We start from the raw sequence: 16408 nt of genomic DNA, 5'->3' as shown, positions 1-16408 counted from the left end.
GGAACATTCCTGATGGGGAACAGAATAGCATACTTTTGACGAGATTCGTCAAAATTTCTATGAGCCTCAAAATACATGGCAATGATGTCGACCCTATCTGTAATCGTTAACATCGTGGAACAATTGCGACGAGTTGTGTGCAGTCCGAATTATTGAAGAAATCCTTCCAGTCTGACTGCGGACTGAGTCATGATCACGGTCTGTGTTTCATTTGATTGTGGGAGGTGTCACATGATAGTATTATCAAAAATATCAAAAAGTACATCGAATGTCTTAATTATATATATATATATATACGTTTGAGATAGTACCGTTTTGCAACAACTGTCACCTCATTTCCATGTTTCTGATTAAGCGCCATCTATAATGAAATGAAAGAAATGTTTCACACAAAAGTTACATATTTTTTCATGGAGAATCCAAATGTGCAATAAAAAATAGGTGTTCTTGTTTAAGATTTCAAAGTCACTCCCCCCCCCCCCCCTCCCGCACCCAGTGTGGTGCAGGGGGGGTGACCGTTATGATAATGAATGTCCCTATTCGAGGTGAACAACGTTTACTACTACATTTTTTTAATCCGGTGTGTATTTCGTCAAATATTCCGACAAACAGTTCGAAATGCCTCACCCTGTATATAGCAGAGATGATCTACATCAAAAACTCAACAAGGAGCACTGTAGTACACCTGATTCATCACAGGACGATGTAGACACACCATATGTATAATTCTCTTCACACCTTCTTGTTGGTTATATGCTTCATTATGTTACTTTTTTGGTAATGTAGTATGAAAAACACAAATTATGACTATATACATCTATTACATTGGAAGTCGAACATTTTTCATCGTTCTTTTTACTCTTTTTTTCTGGAGTCGACACACTCCCGTCTCCCGCTCAACGCCATCCTTCTATCTTTATGCATGGCAGCTGCTTGCCAGCGCCGAAGTAGCCGTTGTAAGAGAACTGCAGGAGATTCGTGATTGTTTGTCATAGACTGTGGAAGTTCTGTATTTAGAATGACTCAAGAAATAAATAGACGTTACAATCGATGAACAATAATTTCGAACCTATAGCTTATTTAGATTTGGATCAGATAAGAAGTGCTTGTCTCAAATTCTTATTCAAGGAACACTGTATTACATTAAAGCATTAAATAACAAACAAAATATTACTGTTAATAATTCAGCATTTGCACTATGCTCTACTGAAGCTCAGCTGTTACAGAGACTGTAGGTTGCAGAGAGATTGCTACAGTGTTATCTGTGGCTGCCAGCTGTTCTACTTTCAGAGACTTCCACGTTTGTTGCCGTGGTCTACCCATAATCCTTTTCGTCAAACATAAGAAAACCGTGCGGCAGGGGAACACATGTGCTAATATTAGTTTCAGTAGTGCGAGTGTATAAGCGGACGTTCTGCGTATAAGATGAAGAGCATATTGTTTCTATTGCTGGTGCTGCCAGCTGTTATTTTCTTCGTGGACAATGGTACGTAAATACAGAATTACTGCAGCATTAAGTTTTACAAGTGTATGACCAAGTATAGAGGATTGTCAGATTTGGAAGTTAATTGCTAGCTTTGTATTATCTGGTAAACTTAAGTCACATGAATTCTATTCAGCGACATACTACGTTAGCGTTTTCATTTTATTATACTGTCAAGCGGCAGCGATGCCTATTTTTACGTAGAAAAAATTCGAGAGAAGTAACATATGTCAAGACAAACAACGAGAGAGTCAAAGTAACGAACCAACCATATTTTGACTGTTGTTCCCATAAACTGGAGCTCAGGGTTACTGTGTAGACACTCTTTCTATTGCAAAGTGTACCAATTAATTTAGTGCACAACAGTATCACACCATTAAAAGATATTTAATCGTGTATCACAACCCATGAATCCCAGCAGATAAAGATTAAAGACAGTAAACGGGTGTAGAATTCAAGTTTAGTTACTGTAACATTTCCAGTGAGAATATATATAATTTTATTAAAACTAGAAATGCACGTTGTTAATACTTTTCGAACTGTGATTTTAATTTTGTTGTAATGTTAAAGTGTTTGCACTGTTGGAAAGAAAACATTCTAAAGAATTCGTAATGTCTTGCTGTCGCTCACTTCTGCACTTATCACAGATTAAATTATGCAGTGTGTGTAAAGTTGGTGACATACTTTTGTTGTATCAGTACAAATATACCACAACTCAGCATATTTTAAGGATTGGCGGTATTTCAAATACACATGCTAAAAAAGGAATAAGATAGTGGTGGTTAAGTAGTTCCTTTGTTTTCAGTGAAGGTACATGCATAATATTGTTTTCCAAAAATTCTTGGTATACAGGAAGTCACATAATGGTTGCTGCTGAAGATGACGATGCAGATGATGAAATAGTTGATGTAGAAGGTGATGGCGATGAAACTTCAGTGACTGATGAAGGCAGTGAAGATGATGAAGCATCACCTAGTACATCTCCTGATGCAGACACGGTGATATTATTCACAAAGCCAGCATCTGCAGGCTCTGGAGCAAATCTGGGTACAAAACGCCATATACATATTTACAGTTGTATTTGCATTTAGTGCTAATAAATAACAATAATAATATAGGCTAGTAATGGATATTTATAGTATTTAGTCTAAGTACATGTTTCTTTACAGAGCTCCCAGCTGGAAATATTGTAGAATTTTTAGTTGGTTTCACAAACAAGGGCAACCAGGACTTCATTTTGGAAACGTTAGAGGCGTCTTTTCGCTACCCAATGGATTTTAGTTTCTACATACAGAATTTCTCAACTGTGGCTTATAATCGTATTGTCAAGCCAAGTCATCAAGCAACATTGTTTTATTCATTCATCCCTGCTGAAGCATTTGCTGGAAGGCCATTTGGTCTGAATATCAATTTGAATTACAGGGATCTGGTAAGTCCACTACTCAGAAAATTATTAGCATGATATATAGATGTATTGTCTATGTATGTATATTAAATGAGTTGTGATTTCAGATGCATTATACAGTAAAAGTTCCTATTGGACCGCCTCCCTCCCCCCTTTTGTTTTCAATAAGGTGTGGATGTAAACATTGGGATTCACTACTGATCAGTTTTAAAATCACAAACGGATTTTATTAATTCACATTTGTTGGCTTCATCAACTTGCAACCTAATTCTCACCTTCCAATCTAACCTGGAGACATTGGGCTGCACTACAGATCTGGCTGTCCCCACAACAGAGATTTCATGAGAGGAAGGGGTGGGTCCAATACGTAGCTTTGGCTGCATTGTTACTCAAACTGATCTTAATTTTGGAAATGTACAGGGTACGGTTTTCTAAAACAAGAACTAAAATTGTCAAAATAATGGTAAACCCAATCTGTGTAGAAGAAAAGGTAAATTTCCCAAAAGTTCCTACTGTTGTTTATGATGCCATTGCTTAAGAACCACCAATTATAAACTTCTCTTGGAGGTAAAAATAATTTTGGCACATAGCACTTTTACATTGATGACAAATGAGCGTACAATTACAGAACATTTGCTACATTAATGAAAATGTTGACTTTTTCTCTACCAAATTTGAAATATATACAGAAAATACCACTTGGTTTGCTGGATTATTTATTGACACATTCATCATTTAGAGATAATTATGAAGTGGTCAGTATAATTTTTAAATAAGATACTTTGTTATAAATCACAATACTGCTGATTCCTAAAAGTGTTCACTAAATTATGCTGTTCAAAGTCTTATGGAATACGGAGTTAATTCAGTGGCAAAGAAGCAATCGGAAACACTGTCTAAATCATAATTTGTGGACCTTGCCTGCAAAGTATGACCACTAGCTTTGGAGACTAAAAACATAATTTCAGGTCGCACCATCCTGTTCAAATGCATCCTGAAAAAGTTCAGATACTGCCACTGGTGTAGTCTTGAGCTGGGTCACATTTCTGAAGGTGCCGTACTGCCTTGCTGTAAAGAAGTTGAATCTAATGATTCTGAAGGTAGTAGTGTAATTTGACCTCAGCAGTGAATCGTCAGCAAGTTTTGAAATTTCCTCATTCAGAGGATGACAGCTTTTTCATAAAGTGCATTTATTACCCAATGTCTCTGGTAATAGCATCAAAACAACACAAAAAATTTATTGCTTTAGAAATGCCTCCCTAGAATAGGCCGATGGCTAAAGACTCAATAAGCTATACTTCTGACAGAAGCTGTAGCAAGTAAATTAAAGAGAGGGGCTGATTACAACTCTGGCATCTCTTTGAAGAATAACAGTTTGAATGATGTTGAGCCCTGTGAAGAGCCCACACTGAATCTGGTTTCAGCATATATAGACGGGGATTTTATCTTTGTTAAAATTTAAGGAAAATAGAGGAATTCATATGGCTGTAGATACCTCTACACCATACAAAAAGTAGCCCACTGAAGGATGACCTAGAAGTTGTGGCTCTAGAGCCTGTGGACAAGTATAAACAGCTTTTGAATGGAAAAAGACAGTTATCTTATTAATAAGAGTGATATGATGTGGAAATTGCCAGTTCCTGATGTAGCTACTGGGGTGGGACACATTTGGTGAGGAATCTGCTTCATATTTAGTGATCATCCCCCCCCCCTCCCCCCCCAATGTATCGTGGACCTTGCCGTTGGTGGGGAGGCTTGCGTGCCTCAGCGATACAGATGGCCGTACCATAGGTGCAACCACAACGGAGGGGTATCTGTTGAGAGGCCAGACAAACGTGTGGTTCCTGAAGAGGGGCAGCAGTCTTTTCGGTAGTTGCAGGGACAACAGTCTGGATGATTGAGTGATCTGGCCTTGTAACATTAACCAAAACGGCCATGCTGTGCTGGTACTGCGAACAGCTGAAAGCAAGGGGAAACTACAGCCGTAATTTTTCCCGAGGACATGCAGCTTTACTGTATGATTAAATGATGATGGCGTCCTCTTGGGTAAAATATTCCGGAGGTACAATAGTCCCTCATTCGGATCTCTGGGCGGGGACTACTCAAGAGGACGTAGTTATCAGGAGAAAGAAAACTGGCGTTCTACGGATCGGAGCATGGAATGTCAGATCCCTTAATCGGGCAGGTAGGTTAGAAAATTCAAAAAGGGAAATGGATATGTTAAAGTTAGATATAGTGGGAATTAGTGAAGTTCACTGGCAGGAGGAACAAGACTTTTGGTCAGGTGATTACAGGGTTATAAATACAAAATCAAATAGAGGTAATGCAGGAGTAGGTTTAATAATGAATAAAAAAATAGGAGTGCCGGTAAGCTACTACAAACAGCATAGTGAACGCATTATTGTGGCAGAGATAGACACAAAGCCCGTGCCTACTACAGTAGTACAAGTTTATATGCCAACTAGCTCTGCAGATGATGAAGAAAATGATGAAATGTATGACGAGATAAAAGAAACTATTCAGGTAGTGAAGGGAGACGAAAATTTAATAGTCATGGGTGACTGGAATTCGTCAGTAGGAAAAGGGTCTCGAAGGAAACATAGTAGTTGAATATCAGTTGGGGGGAAGAAATGAAAGAGGAAGCCGCCTTGTAGAATTTTGCACAGAGCGTAACTTAATCATAGCTAACACTTGGTTCAAGAATAATAAAAGAAGGTTGTATATCTGGAAGAATCCTGGAGATACTAAAAGGTATCAGATAGATTATATAATGGCAAGACAGAGATTTAGGAACCAGGTTTTAAATTGTAGGACATTTCCAGGGGCAGATGTGGATTCGACCACAATCTATTGGTTATGAACTGCAGATTGAAACTGAAGAAACTGCAAAAAGGTGGGAATTTAAGGAGATGGGATCTCGATAAACTGAAAGAACCAGAGGTTTTACAGAGTTTCAGGGAGAGCATAAGGGAACAATTGACAGGAATGGGGGAAAGAAACACGGTAGAAGAGTGGGTAGCTTTGAGGGATGAAGTAGTGAAGGCAGCACAGGATCAAGTAGGTAAAAAGACGAGGGCTAGTAGAAATTCTTGGGTAACAGAAGAAATATTGAATTTAATTGATGAAAGGAGAAAATATAAAAATGCAGTGAATGAAGCAGGCAAAAAGGAATACAAACGTCTCAAAAATGAGATCGACAGGAAGTGCAAAATGGCTGAGCAGGGATGGCTAGAGGACAAATGTAAGGATGTGGAGGCTTGTCTCACTAGGGGTAAGATAGATACTGCCTACAGGAAAATTAGAGACCTTTGGAAAGAAGAGAACCACTTGTATGAATATCAAGAGCTCAGATGGCAACCCAGTTCTAAGCAAAGAAGGGAAGGCAGAAAGGTGGAAGGAGTGTATAGAGGGTTTATACAAGGGTGATGTACTTCAGGACAATATTATGGAAATGGAAGAGGATGTAGATCAAGACGAAGTGGGAGATAAGATACTGCATGAAGAGTTTGACAGAGCACTGAAAGACCTGAGTCGAAACAAGGCCCCGGGAGTAGACAACATTCCATTAGAACTACTGATGGCCTTGGGAGAGCCAGTCCTGACAAAACTCTACCATCTGGTGAGCAAGATGCATGAGACAGGCGAAATACCCCAATCCCAAAGAAAGCAGGTGTTGACAGATATGAAAATTACCGAACAATCAGTTTAATAAGTTACAGCTCCAAAATGCTAACGCGAATTCTTTACAGACGAATGGAAAAACTGGTAGAAGCGGACCTCGGGGAAGATCAGTTTGGATTCCGTAGAAATGTTGGAACACGTGAGGCAATACTAACCTTACGACTTACCTTAGAAGAAAGATTAAGAAAAGGCAAACCTACGTTTCTAGCATTTGTAGACTTAGAGAAAGCTTTTGACAGTGTTAACTGGAATACTCTATTTCAAATTCTGAAGGTGGCAGGGGTAAATTACAGGGAGCGAAAGGCTATTTACAATTTGTACAGAAACCAGATGGGAGTTATAAGAGTCGAGGGACATGAAAGGGAGGCAGTGGTTGGGAAGGGAGTAAGACAGGGTTGTAGCCTCTCCCCGATGTTGTTCAATCTGTATATTGAGCAAGCAGTAAAGGAAACAAAAGAAAAATTCGGAGTAGGTATTAAAATTCATGGAGAAGAAGTAAAAACTTTGAGGAGGTTCGCCGATGACATTGTAATTCTGTCAGAGACAGCAAAGGGCTTGGAAGAGCAGTTGAACGGAATGAACAGTGTCTTGAAAGGAGGATATAAGATGAACATCAACAAAAGCAAAACAAGGATAATGGAATGTAGTCAAATTAAATCGGGTGATGCTGAGGGAATTAGATTAGGAAATGAGACACTTAAAGTAGTAAAGGGGTTTTGCTATTTAGAGAGTAAAATAACTGATGATGGTCGAAGTAGAGAGGAAATAAAATGTAGACTGGCAATGGCAAGGAAATCGTTTCTGAAGAAGAGAAATTTGTTAACATCGAGTATAGATTTAAGTGTCAGGAAGTTGTTTCTGAAAGTATTTGTATGGAGTGTAGCCATGTATGGAAGTGAAACATGTACGATAACTAGTTTGGACAAGAAGAGAATAGAAGCTTTCGAAATGTGGTGCTACAGAAGAATGCTGAAGATAAGGTGGGTAGATCACGTAACTAATGAGGAGGTATTGAATAGGATTGGGGAGAAGAGAAGTTTGTGGCGCAACTTGACAAGAAGAAGGGATCGGTTGGTAGGACATGTTTTGAGGCATCAAGGGATCACAAATTTAATATTGGAGGGCAGCGTGGAGGGTAAAAATTGTAGAGGGAGACCAAGAGATGAATACACTAAGCAGATTCAGAAGGATGTAGGTTGCACTAGGTACTGGGAGATGAAGAAGCTTGCACAGGATAGAGTAGCATGGAGAGCTGCATCAAACCAGTCTCAGGACTGAAGACCACAACAACAACATTTAATGATCTTGTTGATCCTCATGGAGGGGGGAAAAAGACAGTTATTCCCTTTTGCAGCTATTTTGTGTGTCAGTATCATATATTAAACAGTAACTGTTTACATTTAATTAAAAATTTGAAAAATGGGTAAAAAAATTGTGTGTTCATTAAAATATCACACGTATATAATATTAAAAGTTTCTGTCCAATAGAAAGTGCAATTACTTTTCCTGGATTACTTCTGTGATTTTAAAGAATTAAATACAATATCCTCAAGTTTTACATCCTAACTCATACACTGATAAGCCAAACATTATGACCACTGCCCAACATGATGTGAAATGCATCCTGGTGGTGTTGCAGACACGTGATGCAGAAAGGGAAGAGTGTAAGTGGAACAGACACGAATGGGCAGTCATTATAGTGAAGATACAGGCTGCAAATGCGAAATCCATTGATATAAGTGTTTTTTGACAAATGGCACATTATTTTAGCATGGTGTCTGGAAACGAGAATCTTGGATATGGCAAAGGGCAATAACGATCAGGCTGCTTGGTACTGTACAACCACATCTCATCGCAAAACATAGTAGTTGGAGGATCCCTCACAGTGTAATCCATGACAGGCAGTGACCTAGGGCAAATCTGACGACAGAGTACAATGTTGGTGCAGGCACAAGTGTTTCGGGATCCACCGTTGTTGAACATTATTTATGCGAATTATATGACCCATGCATAGACATCCAATGCCACATCCCTCCGCAAACCTACCATCAAACTGTCAGATCCCTGATCTACATCTATACTCTGCAAACTACCTTGAAGTGCATGGCAGAGGGTACATCCCATTGTACCAGGTATTAGTTTCTTCTTGTTCCATTCACGTATTGAGTGTGGGCATAAGGATTGTTTGAATGCCTCTGTGTGTGTGCAGCAATTATTCTAATCTTATCTTCATGATCCCTATGAGAGCGATACATAGGAGACTGTAGTATTTTCCTACAGTCATCATCTAAAGCCAGCTCTTGAAACTTTAACGGACTTTCTTGGTATACATTACATCTTAGTCTTCCAGTTCAGTTCCTTTAGTATCCCTCTCTCCCATGGATTAAACAAACCTGCGGCCATTAGTGCTGCCCTTCTCTGTATATGTTCAATATCCCTATAGTCCTCTCTGGTGTAGCTCCCACACACTTGAACAGTATTAAATACATTAAATATTCAAAAACCGATACACACAATCAGTGATGAATTTCATTCCAAAGATGGACAAACAATCTATTAAGCAGGTGATTATAATGTTTTGATTCATCAGTGTATATAGGCTTTAGCCTATGTCTGTGACAGTAATTGCAACACTTTTACTTACAGACTGGAAATGTTTTCCAAGAGGCTGTTTATAATGAGACCATACAGGTAGTGGAGTTGGAGGAAGGACTTGATGGGGAAACCTTTTTCTTGTATGTCTTCCTCGCTGCCTGTGTTGTGCTTCTGCTTGTTATTGGACAGCAGTTTCTGTATTCTGTTGGTCGCAAACGTGTTGGAAAGAAGCCGGTTATTGAGAAGGGTACTTCAAATCCGAATGATGTGGACTATGACTGGTTACCAAGAGAAACACTTAACAGCATCAGTAAGTACTACATTGCTTTGAGAAGGTACTAATTTGATGGAGGTTAAACATTGGACTATTGAAATTAAACTTACAATTTTCTTACAGGAAAGTCACCTCGGGTTCCAAAACAGAGTCCAAGAATGAGGAAAGCTAAGAGATCTGCTGGATTTGATGACTGAAATGTTTTTGATGGGAATGGGAGAGAGGATGTTGTGGATATGCTGCTCAGGTGCTTGACCACCATCAGGAAATAATTTGTCAATACAATGTATTGGTTATCTTAAGGAGTTTTTTTTAAGACACTGTTCCTGTTTTCATGTGCATTCTAGATTATAAATCTCATTCATCTCTCATGCTGTTAGCATCTCACAAGTCATATTCCATTACATGTTTGTACTTTGGTATGAAAAGAAGTTGGAATTGTTTGAAAAGTATCAGTAAACAACTTTATAGGGAAAAGGATTAACAATCTTATTTGTGGTTGCACTAGAACGAACTCGTGGATGAATACAAAATTACCTCTTAATGTATTCTTGGCATGAAATTTGGTTTGAAAGTTGTTAATGTAATCTCTTTTGATATATTCCTGTATCTAATTACTAAACCTGGAGTCAATACAAATACGTATGTCCTGCGTACTTTTGGAGACAAGTAACAATATTTCCTACCTTGATACTTAATTGATATTTTAAGCATTGGTATGTTCTTGCACTTTGTATGGCATACATAGCAGGTGAATCTGTGTAACCACTAGTTCTTTATTTTTTAACTGAGTAGTAGTTTTTGGTGAAGGGCATGTCATGCTAGTTAAGTCACATACATTTTTCAGGCTGGTATAACTGAACTGTAGAAGAAAACTCATATTTATATATAGACTGTTTTGTGAATGTAAGGAAGAGGAAGTTGTCATTTTGTGATATTTTAATGTATTGGAGTGTTTCCTTGTTTTTTAATTTATGACATTCCATTTTTTTATGCTAGACATTGTGTGAATTGAACATTCTTAAAACTTTTTAGTGCAATATTGCCTCCACTCTTATTGGAATGACATTAAATTGAAATTGACATTTGTGGATGGTGCTTCAGGCAAATAAATCTTGTTGGATGGTTGTTTGATATTTGCTGTTTCTTTATGCTTCAGTTCAGACTAAGACCAGAAATATACAGTTGAATTTTGAACATAGTGAAGTAAGGTTGTGAAGAGAATCTGACTAAAAGTTGACTTTATTGATGATAAAGCTAACGACGGGCTGTCAGAAAAGATTACTGACATACTGGATTGAGGCCATCAGCATCCAGAATGCTGTGCACAGCTTATCAGCCATGCAACAAACTGAAGAAACTAAAAGTGATAGAAGAAACGGAAAGCATTCAAGATGTGGAGAAGTAGCAGACATAAGATGTTGATAGTATTTAACTGTTTCCAGCTTTTTAACTGTTTTCAGCATCAGTCATAGCCTGTTCTAAAAATTCCTCTCCATTTTATTCTGAGCTCTGTCCAGCTCCACAAATCCACTTTTGTCCAATCTTCAGCTCACTTTCGCCTTGCCTCCTATTCTCCTGTCAGCTGCATGTCCAGAGGATTTTCTCTACCCTATGCTCACTAAAATTTCTTGCTGAGTATACATCTCTAGAGAAACTTTAGACCTCGGTACATTTGTCCCAAAACATTCCTCGTGAGACATTCTTGAATCCAAACACAGTTACGTCATGATTCTGTAACAGAGCTAAATTTCTCAGCAACGCTGTTTTATAAATATCTTCAGTGTTGTTCTTACCGAAAACTTGTAAGTGTTGTGGCCAAACAATTGATTTTGTTACGGTTGCAATATGAACCTGACTGCCTAGCATGTTTTATTGTACAATATTTTACCATCATGGTATTTGGTATAAGTATAGTCTTTTGAGGAGGAAGTGATGAAGTGCATTGAGCATGCACAATAAAAAATGTTTGTTTTGCAGAAGTCAACAACATAAATTTGTGACTGGTGACTTGTAGTGCTAATGGCTCTATGGGAATGGGGAGTGCTGGATGCACTACTTCGTATTTAGAAGTAGTTAAAAAGTATTGAAATTCAGGAAGGAGGTATGTGTTTAATTATGCTGTAAGTTTCTTTTTCACACCTTACTTTTTTTCCTCTGAGATCTTTTATATGTAGTGCTATTATTCTGTTAATGTAGTGTCGCCAGTTACACATTTCATAACTTGTTAATGACCATACACAACATTGTATATGTTTTAACTATTAAAGGTCGGTTTCTGAAGTAACGAAAACATGGATAAAAGTCCATATTTCTTCAGTAGTGATGACATTATTGAAGTTTGCAAGAGGCACTTCCTGTTTGCCAGAGGTTACAATGAGCTGTTTGAGCATCCATGCAACCAAACAAGGTATGATTTGCGTCCTGTGCATCACATTGTCAGACGGAAGCAGTGCAGCTGTTTCTGGAAAAACTGTGGTTAAAACCTGGATGTATAGTGGTGGTTCCGAAGCCCCTAATATTGGCAATTGTCGTACTTGGTACGCACCTGTAATGAAGGGCAAATGTGTACATTATTTTGTTACTTACTTTCAGGACTCCTGCTACTATTCTTTGGTCCTACTTCTCTATCTGAAGGAAAGTGGAGTTGGGATTCCATTACGATTAATTTCTCCACAGTGAGTTACCCCTTGTTCAAAATGTGTATAATGTTCTTGTCCTGAATGTCACAATGTGGCTTTATCTAGTAGATGCTGGCTTGCAGAATGCTGTGGAATAAAGCCTTCAGTTTGTGTGTGTCCTAGACAATGGAGTGACTGTGTCTTCCACTGTGTAAATTCTTCAGTTCCTTATGCACTAATTTGATGTGAATATTGGTTTTCCCACTTGGTGAAGAACTTATAAAAGACCCTCTAGGTAGGCACTGTGTGTCTCCACTGAAAGTGTAATATTTTCCTTGATACCGTCAGTGGTGAGCTATCAGTACATTGGATAACCAAAATAAAACTAATCTGGAAAATGTTTCCAACTTCCACAGTTAACCAGCATTGTGATGTTCTTGTACCTCTCTGCAGAACACATTCAGATGAGATTGCATGCCATAAAGCATGGCAAGCCGAAATGCTAATTAATTTTCAGTCTATTAAATTTTTTGCTGCTGGTTATTATATCATATAAACCAGCCTTAGGATACTAAGAATGTTTCCACTTCTAAAAATGGGTAAGAGATACATTGATATGTGAACTCTGATAAAAATTAGATGACTGCAGTTCAGCAAAGATTTCAAAGTAAAATACAGATCTAAAATATTTTCTAAGAGTTTATTTTCCATAAACTGTACTCAATTTTAATTTCACATAAAGATATTGATGTCCTGTATAAAATGGAGGTTTGCTAATTTTCCACCAACAGGTCGTTTGTTGGCATAATACCATGACACACAGGCAAACTATTAATGCTTTGTGTTGGCTCTTGTAAATATTGCATAAAGTTAAATGAGAAGCTGATTGAATGAGCAGCAGGTTTAATCCATTGGCCATGCTGAAGTGCAGTATTAATTCAGCCCTACCATCTTGTCTGTACCATAGTTGGCTCTCCTGTACCAGTGAAGATTAGAATCAAATCCTTAACTCATATCATTTTGAAACTAAAAAACTGTTAAAACAAACCCTTAAATTTTCTTTGCTGTGGATCTCCTTAAGGTGAGTAAAAACTGCTCGTTCTGGGGCCAGTCTTCCTTAAATACCATCCCATTTTGGTTGTAACATGGGAATTGATATCACTCTACTGGAAAGTCTGTGGCCCTGCCTGTGGAGGGGGTTGGTACACATTGATATTTGTCTTTTCTAATGTGGCAAATGATGGGCAGGCAATTGAGAGATCTACTGAGTTCCATAAAGAAAGAATTCAATTGATCTTCTCCACACTGTATCAATGTATGAATTGTCACTAGCTCCACCATGTGGCTAAACAGTTATTCATAAAAGAAAATGCCCAGGTATATATGTATTCCAATGTTTTATTAGTCCATCTCTTCCTCTCCCCTTCCCCCTCCCACATCTCCTCCATGCCCCCTCTCTGTAAACTACCTCTCCCCCTCCACCCCACTCTGTCAATCTACTCCTCCCCCTTCTCTCTCCACATTATCACCCCCAATCCAGGAGGCTGTTGGTTCTTAGCCCCATAGTATTTATTTCCAGATCATAACTAAAATGTGTACTGAATTTGGTTGAAACGTTCCAGGGATTTAGGATCTATTTACCTTTAGTTTTGCCTGTGTACGCACACGTCAAATATACACGGTGTTCCATTTACATGAGTACATTAATTCCCGAAACTGTTGACATTGGAGTGCAGACAGACCTGTAGGGCTTCATAAGGAGCCCCTCATGATCAGAAAGGAGGCGTGTGGTGTGCAGTTAGTGGTGGTGGTATAGTAGGCCCAATTTTTTTAATGACACAGTTAAAAGTGAAAGATACGTGCAAAATATTTCGCAACTGGCATTTCACGATGTGTTCAATGAAAGAGTGATTAGTAACAATTTTTGGCCCACTAGAAGTCCTGATTCAACATTGTGCAGTTTTTGTTTGTGGGGTGCACTGAAGGACAAAATGTTCACAACAAATCCTCACACCATAGAGGAACTCAAAGATAATATTCATGAATCTATTCATTAAACTTCTCAGAGAGAGGTACATCATGTGATTAATAATTTCTTGAGTAGATGTCAGAAAAGTGTGGAAAATAGTGGCACCGTTCCAGCATCTGCTTGGATGACATGGGTAAGTACAAAATTTATTTGCTTGTATTTTAAATGTAGTCATGGCGTACCGCAGCCGTAGACAGGCGACATGGCATCTGATCGCCGGACAATGGAGTGCTTGCTGCCAGGTATCTACCGTGTTGCACAGGCGATCATCACATAAGTGAAAGACCCTGTCATGCACACGAATTTAACATATTTTACATGAATTTGTATGCATATGTATTTCACCTGTGTTGCCTGCAATTCCATTTTCTTACAACTCAATGTTTGACATAGTATCTCATGAACTATGTGCCATACAATGATATAATGTGTAGGTATATTCAGCAGTATATGTGACTGTTTGTGAAACGTTTCGTGGATACACTTAGTGGTAACGAAGTAATAAATTAAAACATCATGCTTCATGCAGCAGTTTTAGCAGATGAAGAGTGGAAATGCAGTTAGCGATGAACTTTCTCCTTCCATCATTTTGTCATGGTTGCCAGAAGTAAGTTTCTTGAATTTTTGATATTGTGGGTAAAGTTTGTTGCAAGTCACAAAGTGCCCTCATTCTCAAATGCTGGAAAGATAAAGTATGGTATTGGCACATTGTGGCAACACTACTTTTTCACATCCTTCCCTCTGATAGATAGTAGTAAATATGGTAGCCTATGTCTTAGCTTATATACTGAATTATCTCCTTTCCAGATTTCATCCAAATTGTTCCAAACACTTCAGTGTGAAGGTGTAACTAATGACCACCTCCCCACCCAACTGGTGTGGTGGAGTAGAGTTATATGGCTTCATATGTGTATTTGAGGTGATCTTTTAGTTTCATAAATACTAAAACCACATATCAAATAATGTCCCCCCTGCGGGTCCGGGGATTAGAATAGGCCCGAGGTATTCCTGCTTGTCGTAAGAGGCGACTAAAAGGAGTCCCTCCCCCTCAAGGGGGTAGTTAGCGCCTGCGTCCGGAGACGGACGGTTCCACAACCTCTATTTGCGGTCATTTTGCTTTTTCACTTCTCGTTTCTTCCTTCCTTTGGTTGGTCCCTTTCTTTGCTCTTCTCCACCTCACTGTCTTCCTTACTCTTTCCCTTGCCTTCTTCTCCTTGCCTTCTCATTGCCTTCTTCTCCTTGCCTTCTCTGGTCTCCGCCTCAGCGTTTGAGACAGTCTGTCCTCTCTCTCCCTCTCTCTCTTCTTTTTCCTCTTCTTCCTTCCTCCCTGTGCGCACCTGAAGGCCGACCCACGCATTCGCACGCGTAGCCGGTGACGGGGTAACGCGTAATTCCCCGCCCTGGGTAGACATGTAAGGCACGCACGTACCCCCTGGTAAAGGCCAGGCCCAGGGAGGGGTGATTGCCTGAGCATGATACCTTCTGACCATGCCCATTGGTCCCTCCGTCTGTTTCTCGGGAGGGAGTGACCTGAGGTGTAAACATTCACCTAAGGCGGGAGTGCACTCTGAGAGGGTCCCCACAAGGAAGGAGCACGCCATCGGAGACGCTGGCAATCATGGGGGATTCCTCCGCAATGGATTTCACTCCATCTCTCTCGACTTCTGCCCAAAAACAGAAACTTGACCAGCCACCAGTTACAAAAGTACTACCGCCTGCCCCACAGTTCCTCGTCGTTTCTCGATCTGAGGACGGAAAGGATTTTTCCTCTGTCAACCCTTTCGTTATCCAGAAGGGCGTAGATGCCATAGCCGGATCTGTCAAATCTTGTACCAGGTTACGTAACGGTACCTTATTACTAGAAACTGAGAGCGCCTTTCAGGCACAAAAACTGCTTCGGGCCACACTCCTGTACACGTTCCCTGTCTGGGTGGAGGTTCACCGAACTTTGAATTCGTCTCGTGGTGTGGTCTATACTAGATCCCTCGACGGATTGACTGACGAGGAGATTCAATCTTTCCTCGCAGAGCAGGGCGTGACGGCTGTCCATAGGGTCATGAAAAAGGTCAACAATGACCTTGTACCGACCCGGACACTTTTCTTGACCTTTGCTAGTGTTAAGCTGCCATCGCGCATCAAGGCGGGCTACGAGGTTATTTCTGTTCGCCCCTATGTCCCGACACCTACGCGCTGCTACCAGTGTCAGCGTTTCAATCACACTCGACAGTCTTGTTCCAATGCGGCTAAATGTCACTTGTGGCAGGGATGCCCATGAGGGTGACTGTCCACCTCCGTCTCCTCGTTGTGTGAACTGTCAGGG

General features: G+C 39.6%; 1 protein-coding gene across 1 annotated transcript; it reads left to right on the top strand.

Annotated features, from left to right (window-relative positions):
• The first annotated feature begins 1323 nt into the window (after positions 1–1323).
• LOC126474920 (translocon-associated protein subunit alpha) lies at positions 1324–10574 on the top strand. The gene is made up of 5 exons (XM_050102424.1): positions 1324–1486; positions 2336–2530; positions 2653–2912; positions 9216–9474; positions 9562–10574. The coding sequence occupies exons 1-5, from the start codon at positions 1426–1428 to the stop codon at positions 9633–9635; spliced, it is 849 nt and encodes a 282-aa protein (XP_049958381.1). The 5' UTR covers positions 1324–1425; the 3' UTR covers positions 9636–10574.
• Positions 10575–16408: the final 5834 nt, after the last annotated feature.

The sequence above is a fragment of the Schistocerca serialis genome, chromosome 4 (genome assembly GCF_023864345.2).
Source record: "Schistocerca serialis cubense isolate TAMUIC-IGC-003099 chromosome 4, iqSchSeri2.2, whole genome shotgun sequence".
Taxonomy (NCBI): Eukaryota; Metazoa; Arthropoda; class Insecta; order Orthoptera; family Acrididae; genus Schistocerca; species Schistocerca serialis.
The sequence above is the reverse complement of the archived record's forward strand: the minus strand, read 5'-3'. Positions and strand labels throughout refer to the sequence as shown.